Below are 13,856 nucleotides of genomic sequence, written 5' to 3' on the forward strand. Positions count from 1 at the left end.
ATCTATCTATTAGCTATGGAGTATAATATACCAGTAGTCCTTGAAAGTCCCTCTCTCGCTACTGTACAGGTGTACAGTAGCAGCTAAAAATTTACACTGCCTTCAAGGCAGTTCCAAGGGTCCCTTGCTCAACCCAAGAACTCGAAAAGTAAGAAACATCACTGCATTATATTTCCCCAACGCCATATGTAGCTGAAAGTGTATATGCAAGTATTCAAACAATTGTGCAAGATCTAAAATTTTAAAAATCCCACAACCCACGCATAAACATGGCCGGTCCAGAATCCACACCACCATCCTCCTCCAACAAACGATCTGTGAAAATGCGTTTGGGAATTTGGTACTCCACAACAGGAGTCTTCTTGAGAGGTCTTTCGCCGGTCCCCAGATCCGACTCAACCATGCCTTGATAGGTGTGATCCAAAAAGTCCTCCAAGTTATACGCTTGTTTAGTAAATTGCTCGGAGATGATTCGGGCAATTGCAGCGACGTTCGGGTGATAGTGGGATTGTAATGTCTCGATTTCCCAGAGACTACTCTCGATCGCGTTTGTTCGGGTAGGATCTGACTCCTCGGCATCGAAGGGATCGTCCATACCTTCTTTCTCAACCTTTGCTGCTAAACCCTTATCGCGGATTGTGCGGTGCATCATGAATGTGCAAGTAGGGTGAGATTTGAAAAGGTTATACATGAATGGGACGATGACCACAATGGCGGAAGGTGGTGCATTGAGTGCGAGGCGGGAGAGTCGCTTGATGAAACTGGCAACGAGGGTGGCCGGAAGATGGGTGGAGGCAAGGAAGGTATTGAGGAGACGGAAGAAGCGCGATCGGTGCTTCGAATGGAGCAGGTCGGCGTCCAAGAGGGAGTAGAGTTTAGTGTAGAATTGAGGATAGTCCAAATTCTTCTCTTGAATGAGATAGAAGAGACCAGAGAGAGCGAGAAGTGATGTAGCACCGCCCACATTGTATGAATCGGTCAAGAAGTCCATCAGCAGCTCGGGACGACTAAACCAAGGCTCGATATTATGAACCATAATCCGCAACAGAGACTTTCGTTGTGTTTGGGAGAGGTTGTTTCGAAGAATAGCCAACCATGCCTCCTGGGCTCGCTTCTTGTGGGAGTTGACAGAGCTAAGCTGTTTGGTGATGGTCTCGCGGGGGACAAAGAAGGTTTCAAATTCGTGGTTCTCGGCAGGGACTTCGTCGCAAGCTGAGAGAATGGAGATGATGCTGTCAAGAGTTTCGTGGCTTCTTCGCACATTGGCATATTCACTGTATGGTTATTAGCCTATGATTCAAGAAAGAAAAAAAAAAGAAGTAGGAGACGCAGGATTAACATACGCTAATCGGTTGAACGTAAAGTACCGCACATCCTCGAACTCCTTCACAAACTTCGTGACGAACTCAGACTGTAGTTCTTGACCATTGGTGGCCTCAACGACTGCCTCAACGATTTCTCTGAAGAAAGATGACCAAATACTGTTGTCGGCACCGGGAATATGGGTGATTCGTTCCTTGACCAAGCGCATAGCCAAAGTCAACGCAGTAACTTGGGATGAAGGATCGGCTTCGCGCATAATCGCCATCAGAGCCCGCTGGTATTCCAAACATCTCTCCTTCAACCATGCGACAACAATCTTCTCATTCTCGGCAGCGCGGTTCGATTCGGTGAGATTGCCTGCCGCAATCAATCGCGTGAAGACTCGGCACAGAGAGACTGCGACAGCCAACTCGGGTTCCTTGGCGGAATTCTCGACATTCAACATAGAGATCAAGGTTGCAATATTATTGTAGTATTTGCGCGATTCAGCAATCTGGTTCTCAAGCTCTTGGACCTTTGACAAAGTCTCGGCGAAGTTATCTTCAGCAACAGCACGGCGCTTGGAAGGAGCACCACCATTTTTGGCGCTCTTTCTCTTTTTCGAGCTAGACAGTTCAGAGATTCCAGGCATTTTGGAAACTTCTCCGTTTTGATCAATTCTGATCTGCTGCTCTGCTGTCTCCAAACTGGCGTGACTCGGAAAGTCAACTTTTTTTCGATGCCGCCCGGAACTCGGAGATTGTGTTTCTCCACACTATCGCGCTATACTCGAACAGGCTAGCGTGTGCAAACCAGAGAGGTCGGAACGGTTAGGGAAAGACCTCAACTCCTCTCCGTTCACCCATTCTCCATCTTCACTCCCTCCTAATTCCGCACAACAATGGCTTCGCGTCTTGCTAAGAGCGCCATTGGTAGGTTGCCTTCGATATGAGCAGGATTTCGCTTCTCACAGTTACTAAATCGTCCTCCTCTAGGCGCTGCCCGCCTGCGGCCGACCATCCCCGTTCGTGTCCCTGCCGTCACTGCTCTGACCTCGACCCGCGCGGCCTCCAACGTCCCCGCTGAGGATCCCTCCAAGAAGGCTCAGTCTATCCTGAATGCCATTCCCGGAAACTCTCTGGTCTCCAAGACCGCCACTCTGTCCGCTGCCGCCGGTATCTCCATCGCCGCCATCAGCAACGAGCTTTACGTGATGAACGAGGAGACTGTCGCCGCTTTCTGTCTGCTCTCCGTCTTCACCGCTGTGGCCAAGTATGGTGGTCCCGCTTACCGCGAGTGGGCTGAGGGTCAGGTCCAGAAGCACAAGGATATCCTGAACGCCGCCCGTGCCGACCACACCAACGCTGTCCAGTCGCGCATCGACAACGTTAAGGAGATGTCTGGTGTCGTTGAGGTTACCAAGGACCTCTTCGCTGTCTCCAAGGTACGATCAATCTATCCTATTATCTCTGTCTTTCTTCCGAGCTTGCTTCGATGATGTGCATAAGAAGAGCGAGATTTTTCCGTATCCGGCACATTGAAGACACTGGAGATACTCTTCGGTTCTTTTCTAAAAGAGCTGTTCTAACCCATCTCTATAGGAGACTGCCCAGCTGGAGGCTCAGGCCTACGAGCTCGAGCAGCGCACTGCTCTGGCTACCGAGGCCAAGCAGGTCCTGGACTCTTGGGTCCGCTACGAGAGCCAGGTCAAGCAGCGCCAGCAGAAGGAGCTTGCCGATTCCATCATTGGCAAGATCCAGAAGGAGCTCGAGAACCCCAAGGTTCTGCAGCAAATTCTGCAGCAGAGCGTCGCTGATGTTGAGCGTAAGTTTCGATGATGTTCACATAGATTTGAACTGAACACAACTAATCTCTCCTTATAGGCATCATGTCTGCCAAGGCCCAGTAAATGGACTCCGGTAGCTCCGTCGGCCTTTGCCATCGTGTACAAAACTATAGGGGCTATTTGCATTTACTGAGTTAGATTTGCAATACCATTTCTTATTATCGATACTGCATCCAGGCAGCCTCCTGCATGCCTAGTACCCCTAGTAGGTCGACTTATTGACTCTGATGTTGGACCACGTAGTATAGCCAGCCTTGATCGTAGATCTTGTATATTCCAATATATCTCACTCTGCCTTCTTATCTCCAGCCTACTTCCACTGTACTATGTTCATCTCCAACTTATATCCCTGATTAATCATGGCCTTCCCCAGCAACGCCCCGCAGCTGCAGACAGCCACAGTGGACGTGCACTAGTGAGGTGTCAGATATCAGATGTACATATAGATCACTTTCTAATATACTATGAGTGCACAAATGAGTCAATGTATTAAACAGTCATTCTCATTGGATCTGCATTTGATTCATTTTCAATTTAATCTACTCCAGACTACCCATTTCCCATTTTGTCCTACTAAGCGCTTACCGCAGCCAACCAGTAGAAAGCAGCCGCACAGCCCCGGATGTTTCTATTCTCGATTTTCGCCGATTCAGCCTTGTCTTTTTCTTTCTCTTTGTATTCCGTCAGACCTTGTCGATCTTCAACGATTTACTTTGGATTAATTCACAGGATTGGTTTCAAATAATATATTTTACGATCATCTCCTCTCTCCTCCAACTTTCTCTCTCCACACTCTTCTCCCCAATCTTCTCCGCACTCCATCGCATGCATTCTACAGCGCGCATATCCAGAACGAACCCAGCATGCCATCCCTCAGAAATATCCTGCATAAGCATGAGTCCCAATCAACAGAAAAATCCCCTATTCAATCCTCCGAACAACCCCCAATCCCAACCTCTCCGCCACCACCCGAAATCACATTCCTCCGCTCCGATACTTTCGGCCACGAGGTAATCACCCCACCAGATCACCACAATACCCAACAAGAATACTTCAAACCAGAAGATCAACCAACCTCCCCATCAACATCCTCTCCTCGACGGAGTTTCCAACTCTTCCGCCGCTCATCTTCCCGCTCGGGCTCATTATCCGGCACATCATCACCACAACCGCGTCGAGAACGCCGTCTCTCAAATCTACTACATCTAGACTCCCGCAGTCGAAGTAACTCGCGTGATTCATCGGTGAATATTCCTGAGGATCTACCACAGATTGAAGATGAACAGGGTGGAGATGAGAAAGATCGAGAAGCGGCATGGGAGAAAAGAGCTACGGTGCTCGTACAAAAGAATCCACAATTCGCTCAGTCGTCGTCTACTCGATCGCAGACGGATTTAAAACCTGGTCAGATGCTGAGATCAAGGAGTTCTAGTTCTGTGGGCGATCAACAGGATGATGTAAGTTTTTTTTTTTCTGTGAGAGGTAATACACATGTTAGTGTTGATATTCATTACGATATAGACCAATATTCAGGAAGCGATTCGGTTACATGAGGCGGGTGGTAAGTGAGACTCTTCATTGTGGAGAGAGATACAACTACCTCGATGAAACAACAATTTGCTAATCTTCATAGATCTGGAACGATCAACAGAGATGTTCGGTCATTTAGCCGATCCCAATGGCGCAAATAATCCTCTAAGCCAGGTCCTCTACGGACTAGCCTTGCGGTATGAATTCACCTTTTTGACTGTACATCATAACCTGAAAAAGATACTAACTACATATACCACTTAGACACGGCTGGGGATGTATCAAAGACGAATCTCGAGCAGTTACCTACCTCTCGGCTGCAGCATCCAATTCAGCGGACGTTGAATCTGAGGCTCTCCGCGCAGGTATAAAGAAAGGTGGTGCCGCAAAGGGTGAATTAGTCCTCGCCATCTTCGAATTAGCCAATTGCTTTCGACATGGCTGGGGCGTGGACAAGGATCCTGCGGCTGCGAGACAGTATTATGAGACGGCTGCCAATTTGGGAGATCTCGATGCTATGGATCAGGTGGCTTGGTGTTATCTTGAAGGGTTTGGTGGGAAAAAGGATAAGGTGTGTGTATTTTGCGCTGCTTTTTCGAATATGAACCTGGTTTTCTTTTTGCTAATATTCGAATGATAGTTCAAAGCGGCCAAATATCTCCGTTTAGCTGAGAAAAATGGCGGACCTACTGTTGGTAATTCCTGGTATGTCTGGACTTTCTTCAGGTTAAAGATGGAAATATCTCGTTGACACTTTTACAGGATTTGGAAGGAAAAGTACGATCCGAAGTGAGGGTATCATCCCATGATAATATACTGTTTTATAATCTCATGTTCATCTATGTATTCTATGAATATATACGCATTACGACTGATGGATGTTATAAGCGAGACTGTCATTTTCTGCCATCCTGCTTACATGGCGGGTGTCTCATGTATCTACTATTACAGTGCACTATGTAATTAGCATAATTCTCTCAGGAATATCTGTACTCATTTTCGAGAAAAAGATCACCTTGACTTCAAATAACGCACAGGCCCGCGAAGATGATGTCGAACTTGATCCTGGTCTAGCCTGGATCTCGCAATATCCCACCCCTTCAGGCTAGCAGCATATCAAAGCCCTTTACCCATGAATTTCTACCGGGCGATCAGGGCGTAAGGTCTCTTTCTCTCTCATCCGAGGTTTTGACTTAGACCAGGATATCATATCCACGAGAGAAAACCAGCGGAATACAAGATGTGGGAACCTTGGCGTTAGGCGTATGGGGCGGTGGCTTTGACCTTGATCTTAATCATGAATCAGGGTTTAATTGATGAAGAAACTTTCTATATGAGTGATAGATTTGCTGCTGAGCTACTACGAGTCATTTTTCATTGTTATATTGCGTCGAGTTGGGCTATACTACATACGATACCCGAACTCAACAGGGGGTTAAGTAACCTCAAATTACGAATACAACGATATTCTCTGCTCTAATTATTGCCTCTTTTCGAAACATGTCTCGGTTAGGACTATGAATCGTATTATAAATCAAATGCTGTCCGAATAGATTCAACCCGCACACTTGCCGGTCCCCTTACGACTGTATTCACGTCACCTGCACCTTGCTTTACACCTCATACGATAGCATATTATGGTCTTCCGATGATCGTTCAGGGCTTCGATGGTCCGTATGGGGATGATTGTTCTCCCGACGATTGGAAATATAATCGGTATTTTAGTCCGGGACAATGTCCTTCTGGGTATAAAGCGTGCACACTGCCTACTGAGACGCAGAGGATTGTCACGACGGAGATATGCTGTCGAAGGCTAGACTGCCAATTATCTCAGTTCCGCTTCATTCCTATCATTTGCACCATACTCCCTTTTTTATAAAATTTCTTTTTTTCTGTATAATGGTTACTTTTCTAACTGGATCAGTGGGTTCGACTGCATGGGCCAAGACTACTGCTGCAAATCCTTCAACCAACCAACGCGCATCACCTATTCTGATTCAACTATATCTACCAAAAGAGACGTCTATGGAGTTACTGCTACACCAATTCAGACGCGATTTGAAGCGAGTGACTCAACTGTTGTTCCGGTCCCGACAGAGTCCATTCAAGCTGCCAAAGCCGAAGAAAGAACTAGACAAGAGAGAGAAGGCGGGTATCGGAATTGGTGTGATGGCTGGTGTTGCACTATTAGCAATTGGAGGGTCTATTGGTTGGAGCTATTGGAAGAAAAGAAAGGCAGCGGGTACATTGAATCATGACAATACAGACTTAACGCCGGATGAACAACCACCTGCTTATACGAGGAGGACTAAGCAATAGCTATTTATGAATGAAGCTTTAGTCAAGGTTACCTAGCCTTACCTAAGACCATTGGAATGGAATGAAATAAATATGAATTACACCAGGGTAAGCTTTAATGATAGAAGACCCTAGCGATCCAATTCCCCAAATATTAGTATGTACCCTCCGAACTAAATAATAGACACCGAAACTACCACTTGAAGTAGTATCTCAGCATACCCATATATCACATAGGAACGAAAAGAACCAAAACAAAGTTGAAAAATAAAACCAAATCTATATCCCAAGGTATCACAAACGACAATGAAACATCGTACACACGATAGTCCATCCGCATAGTAAAAGACCAACAGATACGAACCATCTCACTTCTCCAAAATCTTTTTATTCTGACACACATCACCATTTTAAGCCCACTTGCCCAGAAGAGCCATCAAACCAGTACCGAGAAGTAGCGAGAACACCATAAAGGTCAAACGCTTATCATCACGAGTACGGTGAGGATCAAACAAGAAGTCACGAGCCAAAAGTTCCACAAGACCAGTATAAATCAAAATACCAGCAGAAATGGCGTCCAGGACGCCGGAAACCACATTCGCGGTATAAGATCCAGGGTTATACGTCTTGCGAACACCAAGGCCAATCGCGATGGAAATAGGAGTCGTCAATCCATAAGCAGTACACAAGAACCAGGGAAGCCAACTACCCTTCTTAAAAGGGATAGAAGACATTCTAGCTCCAATACCAAGGCCCTCGAACGACTGATGAAAGACAAGAACCGGATAAAGGGACGCAAACTCATCACCCGAAACACCGAGATTCAATCCAATAATAACAGAATGGAAAATGACACCGAATTCCAAAATCAAGAAAGCAGCAATCTGCTGACGGAATGATCGCTCAATAAACGAGTCATCATCAGATTGTTCTTCAAGTTCACGCATCTGTTTATCCTTAACGTCCCGTGGCTCTGAAAGTCCATTCGGATTAACATGAACATGGTCATTATGAACATCCACACCCTGAGCCATAATGGGTTCGGGATCATCTCGACAAAGACCATATTTCTTCTCAACCCATCTCTCAGCCCCAAAGTCCATGAGGAAAATCACCATTAAAGAAGTGAGGATAATAGCAGGACACCATGAATAAAGTCCCCAATTACCCGTCATACCGACGCAACTGGCAGGACCAATTTCTTCATAGGCAGGATCAAGAAGGTGAATGAATGCAGTGGCGACAATCACACCTGCACCGAAGTACTTCGCGAAGAGATAAACGTATAACGGGATTCGAAGACGGGGTACGCGTTTCGCGATTACCGGGAAAAATGTCGCAAGGCTGGAGACGACTAGGATGACGAAGATGGCGGAAATTCGAGCGCCCATTCGGCCGTCATATTCGTTGCCTTCGGCATTTAGGTAGCAGATTAATTCTGTTTGATCGACTGTGTCGAGGTCGACATTGTGTGGGTCGAAGGAGGTCATTTTGAAGAGACTACTTGGTGTTGAGTCTCGATGGGAATATGCTTGGGCCCTGAAAGTCCCGATGGGAGATGGGATGGAGTTCAGCCCTAACTCGGGGAGAAGAGGATAGGAATGAGATTTAAAGAGAGGAATTCAGTGATGAGGATGGAGAGGGATCGTCCGTGCCATTTTATAATTCTGATTTCTGTCATTTGCCTCTTTTTTTTCTCTATTAATTTTTTTTTTCTTTTTCTGTCTTTGTAGGCAAATGTGCATTGGTTGAGCTTCGGAGCCACCGTGGAGGACCTTGGGAGTTGGTGGCAGTCGAAGTGGTTCCACGAGTTTTGGCCCCCTCGTCAACCAGCAAAGAAGATAGAGATAAATCAACTAAATAGGGGAAAAAATTAAATAAACTACATACTAAATTATGAGTATCAGGGTCTCGTCGATTGTGACGAAGGTGAACTTTTTCAGATTCTTTTCAGAGCGTTGTTGCTGTGGCGTATCTGATATGAGCAAGACGTCCGCGCCTCGCGCGCAAGTCAGGACAAAACGTCAGATCTCCAGTCTTGGTAGCGTCTTGGTCAAAGCTTGGATAACCTTGGAAGTCCTTGGCCCGATGCATTTAACAGGTGGAGAAGGGTAAGAGTCCAGAATATGAACATCTGTTGATTGGACAAGCCCTAAGAATGACTTACTCCCAAGGTCCCCCCGGGAAGAGGGTCACAACGTGGAAATTCCACTTTACTTTCAAAGAACCGACATATGACTGGAGGAGATACTACTGAGAAAGGATTAGTTGGACGAATTTTCTCCGAGATGAGGTCTAAACGAGATGGAGGATGAGAGATGACGGTGACACTAAGGTCCCAGCCAAGAACACTAAACAGGGACACCATACTCGTAGCACGAGTAGAGAGAACGAGTAGCAGGAGGAGAGACGGGAGAAAAAAAGAGAAAAAAAAAGGACACGGGTTGAGCCGCTTTTTTCTTTGAAATAATATCCGAAATCAATTCGATCTCGAGGTTCATTGCATGGTCGTGAGTTCATAACATTCGTTCAGGGCGTCGCCGCCTCCACATGTGTTTAGTAAAATACGTAACGCGTGAAACAGAGTCGACCAAAAGGTTCAATATCAATCAACCTTGAGAGCCAAGTGAAGCCAAGCTGGGCCAAGAGAAAAGCCAAGTTCAGATCCATGGCTGGGCAGAAATAGACAGCGTGAGAAGAACAGAAAAAGCCAAGTCCAACCCAACCAGACCAAGCCATCTCAAACGCGAAAATAACGAAAACACAAGAAAAAGAACAAACGAAATGCCAGAATCCAGAATCAGACTTCGTAATATCGTTATCATATGGCCCATAAATATAGCATCTCATCATCCCCTGCGCCGTGGAAGAACAAAAACCCCAGGGGTAGCCTCGACCAAGGGATGGATGGACATGGGCATCCTCCATGTTCACGTTTGTACATAACAAAACCACCACTGTACCAAACCGATCACCCCATTCAAAGTTTGGACGGAAACATCTTCTCACTTCACATCATGAAATGAACAAAATAGAACCAAGAAAAATCATAAGACAGCCGTAACCCACAATGACCCCTGCCACGCTATCGCTAAAAGACCAGAACATGCATCAAATCAAACTCGCTAACAAAGACAACCGCTAACTCAGAATCCTTCAAAAATAATAAAAATGATGACAAAGGAATACAAAAAACAGAAGAAACACCGCGTGGTCTAGCACGCATCGCGAGAACCATTGCTGGTTCCTGTCGTTTCCATTTTGCAGTTCATTGAACCCGACCACGACCTTTTCCAGACCTATTTGCATTCTGTAATGATTGAGATAGGTCTGACGAAAGGCGAGATCGAATCAGATGAACAATAAAATCAAGCAGACGCAAAGCCCACCATCTCCTCTTTCTCCGGCGCTCCATATTCATGCACCATGCGACGGAAATCCCGAATCACCTTCTCCGGAACTCGATCCCACATCAGCGATCGTGAATAAACATCCGACGACGCACCCATACGATTCTGAGCGGCACTACTTCTCATTGCGGCAAGGGCCTGCTGCAAAGTGGACGGCTGCTGAGGTTTAAACGCTTCGCCATCGAATGTAGTCAGCGAATTATACTGGTCTGGATTCAGGGCAAAGACCTGCGCGCGCTGTTGGTCTTCCGTTGGCATGACAAGGGTATCGTGCAGGTCGTCCAGAGCTGATGAACTAGTCGGTTGTCCCATAGATGTCATTTCCATGGTTGGGATAGACGAAGTCCCGGCAGTTGGCACGGTCGTGGGGCCAACTTGAGGCTGGGCTTGCACGGGGCCGAACTCATTTGGCGAGGAAGCGAGAACAGCTTTAAGGACGTTGGCTGACTCGGCGCGATACTCTTCGGAGAGTTTGGGGATAGATTGTCCTGAAAGCGAAGAGTTGTTCGAAGCGATGAATGCACCGAAGAGAAGACACATATAAAATGCATTCCAGCTGAACGGAGCAGAGGATTTCTCATTTCGCTCGGCAACCTGAAGACCTTGTTGAGGCTGGGCTGGGGCTGATTCATGCATTGACATACTATTCGCCATATTGAAATCTTCCCAAGGATGATTCTCCATAGATAGATTTTCAAAGCCAGCGAATTCCGGATGAGTATCAACTGGCTTAATACCTCGCTCCAATTTCTCAACCGTTTCCATGAGAATATTGTTCTTCTTTCGCAACTCGGCAGTCTCGAGGGTATGCACGCGGATCATCTCATTCTTTTCCATATGCAGGTTCTCGAGGTAATGAGTCATGTGCTGCTGCTGGTTGATCCATTCCGACTTCTCGCGCATCAAGTCCGCCTCTCGGTTCTGCAATTTTGTCACCATATCCTCGAGTTGTCCGATCGCGTTGGTAAAATGCTTCTTCTCTTCTTCCAACTTTTCAGTGTGGAGCTTCTTCCGCTGACGGGAATCCAAACTATGCGAAGTGGGGGTTAGTTACCAAAGAATGAACATGGACGGGTATCAAGTATCAACTCTGAAAGAATTGGGTTTGAAGTCAACCATTTGGACTTACGCGGCCTGGCGATTCCGAAGCAGTCGCTTCTGCTGCTTAAGCTCCTTGATCTCTTCATCGTTATTAGACTGACTGATCAGTTGGTCGATGTTGCTGAGGGTACGTTCGGCGGGAATCTCAAAGCGAGCGTTCTTCTTGCGAATCCCATCTCGTCGCACCGTTAACGGAGACCCATTCCGATACGCGGCACTCTTTGCCTGCGCATTCGCATCTGCTAGATCCATAGGTGCCGGCATCCAACCCTGACTCGACTGCGGTGACATGGCGACCCCACCCGAGGGCGTAAAGCCCATCCCACTGCGATACGAGACTGCACCCATTGGCATCGAGTTGACCGGACCGACTGCACCTCCTGAGAAAGGAGCCCCAGTCGTATTGCTCTCTTCAGATGCATATTGATCATAAGCGGTAGGAGTACATGAACCGGAAGCCGTGCGAGACAAGGCCCAGCCGGTAGCGGGCTGTACATAGGGTTGAGGGCCATCCATAGGGATGGAAAAAGCACCTGTTGAGTCTATGACGGACTGGGCAAGATTTGAAGCTGGTCTTGACTCGGAGCTAGTATTGGAGTAGTTGGACCAGACCGAGTTGCGATGTGAGAAGGCATCTTGCGCATCGTATGAGGCACGACGAGGGTCGGATAGCCCAGGTGAGGTTGAATCCAAAATCTTGTCGTCTAACACACTCATATCGTCCTCCTCAGGGGCCACGTCTAATGAAGAAGATTGTTGATAATAATCAAAATGAGAATATCGAGCCATGTCGAAGAGGCGGTGTGTAGAGGAAGAAGAGGGGAGGTGGGGCAGATTAGAAGAAGAAGATATAGATACAAGAAAAAGGAAGTCAAAGAAGGAGATGTGAAATAAAAGAGTAAGAGATGAACAAAAGAAGAAGAAGTATAATGGACTTGGGGGAGTGAAAGTTGAAGATGGAAGTTGAGGCGAGGAAGTCTGCGAGAGTCTTTCTTGTATGGAACTGTACATCAGTGTACATAGTATTGATATTACCTATATTACTCTTCTTCAAGTGAGTAGTAATGTAATATTGTGTACTATAGTGTATCATCCCTGATTGGCCGCTCTCTTCTTTGGGCAGACCTGCAGCACTTTTCTTCCTGGAAATCTCCCAATCCCCCAAATTCCCCTAACCCTTTTTTTTTTTTTTCTTTTTCTTTTTGGGAGTCGATGCTGACCCTCTTCCATCTTTTTGGATCTCGATAGCCTATCGATCTCTGTCTGCCCGGTCCCGCCGAGACACCTCCTGGTCTGTGCTGCCCTCCCACTTCCCCTCCTCTCTTGGTGACCATCTCGTCCCTAGAATGATGATGGCTTGTACTCTGTCCTACTGTCTACCCAAAAATGGGGGATCTCTTTCAGCTGTGTCATGCTTATCCACCCCCATGTGCTATGCTACACTACTATCCGATACCTGATGGATAGATGTACAGTACACCAGTACAACCACGGTACTCGAACGGGTCCGGCCCGCGATCCACTTCCATCTGCGGTCCCACCCTTCTCCGGAGAATCAGAAGCAGAGAAGAAGCACGGCGCGGATGCAGATGCACGGATCCTGAAATGATCACTCGTCCTTCTCGGGTGACGCTCAGCTCAACCCCTGCTCTCCGTGGAAGATCCTGTGTGTAGGAGGATGTACTACAATGTATGTACGTGCGGGTGTGCGAGTGCGGGGGTATGATCATGATGCCATCATCTTCTGGGTTATTTGTATACTGTAGTAATAACGATCATTATCTCAGCACTAAGCCCCTACTTATTGTCGTCGGTCCTAATTGTACTATGTCAATACTGTAGTCCTCGTCTGTTTCGTCTCCGTCGATCCAAACAGCCCACATTACCGCTTCGTCCCGCTATACGCACGCCCACGCCCACCCCCATACCATATCGGCTATGTTATATTCTAACATAATGAGCACGTTCCCGCTGGGTCAGCGTGCCTGGACTCTGCTTTGACCTTCTCCGATCGACCTGTCTATACTTAGGCTGAATAGGCAACGATGATAGGTTCCGAGTAACTCGGCGTTTCCATGAAATCTCGTGCGATCTGGCGGTGAAAAGCCGTTGAGCATCCAATTGAGATCCAGCCGGCATCGGGCCTGGATTTAGTAGCCTCAGCCTTCGTTCTCCCCTAAAATATATGTTTCTTGTATTTGAGATTAATGTATGTAGTCTTTAGCTATATCGTGTTATCGTACTGGAGCTGAGTTGTTAAATTCAGATCATACTCGTATACAATCTTGATATCTGCATACTGCATACTGCATACATCTCTACAGATTCATCAATGATAACCTAGTAAAGAAACAGCAAAACATTGCTTC

The 13,856-nt window shown here is 46.9% G+C and overlaps 6 protein-coding genes across 6 annotated transcripts; 3 read left to right on the forward strand and 3 right to left on the reverse strand.

Moving 5' to 3' along the window:
- Positions 1-241: 241 nt before the first annotated feature.
- noc4 (ribosome biosynthesis protein NOC4) lies at positions 242-1,954 on the reverse strand (the record flags this gene model as incomplete). Its single annotated transcript, XM_056648026.1, has 2 exons — positions 242-1,274; positions 1,344-1,954. 2 exons carry the CDS (start codon positions 1,952-1,954, stop codon positions 242-244), a joined length of 1,644 nt encoding a protein of 547 aa, XP_056497791.1.
- A 249-nt stretch (positions 1,955-2,203) lies between these two features.
- atp4 (F1F0 ATP synthase subunit 4) lies at positions 2,204-3,211 on the forward strand (the record flags this gene model as incomplete). The annotated part of the gene is made up of 4 exons (XM_056648027.1): positions 2,204-2,234; positions 2,298-2,746; positions 2,904-3,126; positions 3,186-3,211. 4 exons carry the CDS (start codon positions 2,204-2,206, stop codon positions 3,209-3,211), a joined length of 729 nt encoding a protein of 242 aa, XP_056497792.1.
- Positions 3,212-4,011: 800 nt separating this feature from the next.
- N7469_009110 (tetratricopeptide repeat protein) lies at positions 4,012-5,471 on the forward strand (the record flags this gene model as incomplete). The annotated part of the gene is made up of 6 exons (XM_056648028.1): positions 4,012-4,605; positions 4,670-4,709; positions 4,782-4,875; positions 4,943-5,249; positions 5,319-5,383; positions 5,441-5,471. The coding sequence occupies 6 exons, from the start codon at positions 4,012-4,014 to the stop codon at positions 5,469-5,471; spliced, it is 1,131 nt and encodes a 376-aa protein (XP_056497793.1).
- Positions 5,472-6,191: 720 nt separating this feature from the next.
- N7469_009111 (uncharacterized protein) lies at positions 6,192-6,997 on the forward strand (the record flags this gene model as incomplete). Its single annotated transcript, XM_056648029.1, has 2 exons — positions 6,192-6,483; positions 6,603-6,997. Coding segments are annotated over 2 exons (687 nt in total), but the record flags the coding sequence as incomplete, so codon positions are not given.
- Positions 6,998-7,386: 389 nt separating this feature from the next.
- Positions 7,387-8,466, reverse strand: N7469_009112 (uncharacterized protein; the record flags this gene model as incomplete). Its single annotated transcript, XM_056648030.1, has 1 exon — positions 7,387-8,466. One exon carries the CDS (start codon positions 8,464-8,466, stop codon positions 7,387-7,389), a length of 1,080 nt encoding a protein of 359 aa, XP_056497795.1.
- A 1,878-nt stretch (positions 8,467-10,344) lies between these two features.
- On the reverse strand, positions 10,345-12,276 carry N7469_009113 (putative bZIP transcription factor; the record flags this gene model as incomplete). The annotated part of the gene is made up of 2 exons (XM_056648031.1): positions 10,345-11,416; positions 11,516-12,276. The coding sequence occupies 2 exons, from the start codon at positions 12,274-12,276 to the stop codon at positions 10,345-10,347; spliced, it is 1,833 nt and encodes a 610-aa protein (XP_056497796.1).
- Positions 12,277-13,856: the final 1,580 nt, after the last annotated feature.

The sequence above is a fragment of the Penicillium citrinum genome, assembly GCF_028827155.1.
Source record: "Penicillium citrinum strain IBT 23319 chromosome Unknown utg000008l:1.0-2707905.0:1.0-2709502.0, whole genome shotgun sequence".
Lineage (NCBI taxonomy): Eukaryota > Fungi > Ascomycota > Eurotiomycetes > Eurotiales > Aspergillaceae > Penicillium > Penicillium citrinum.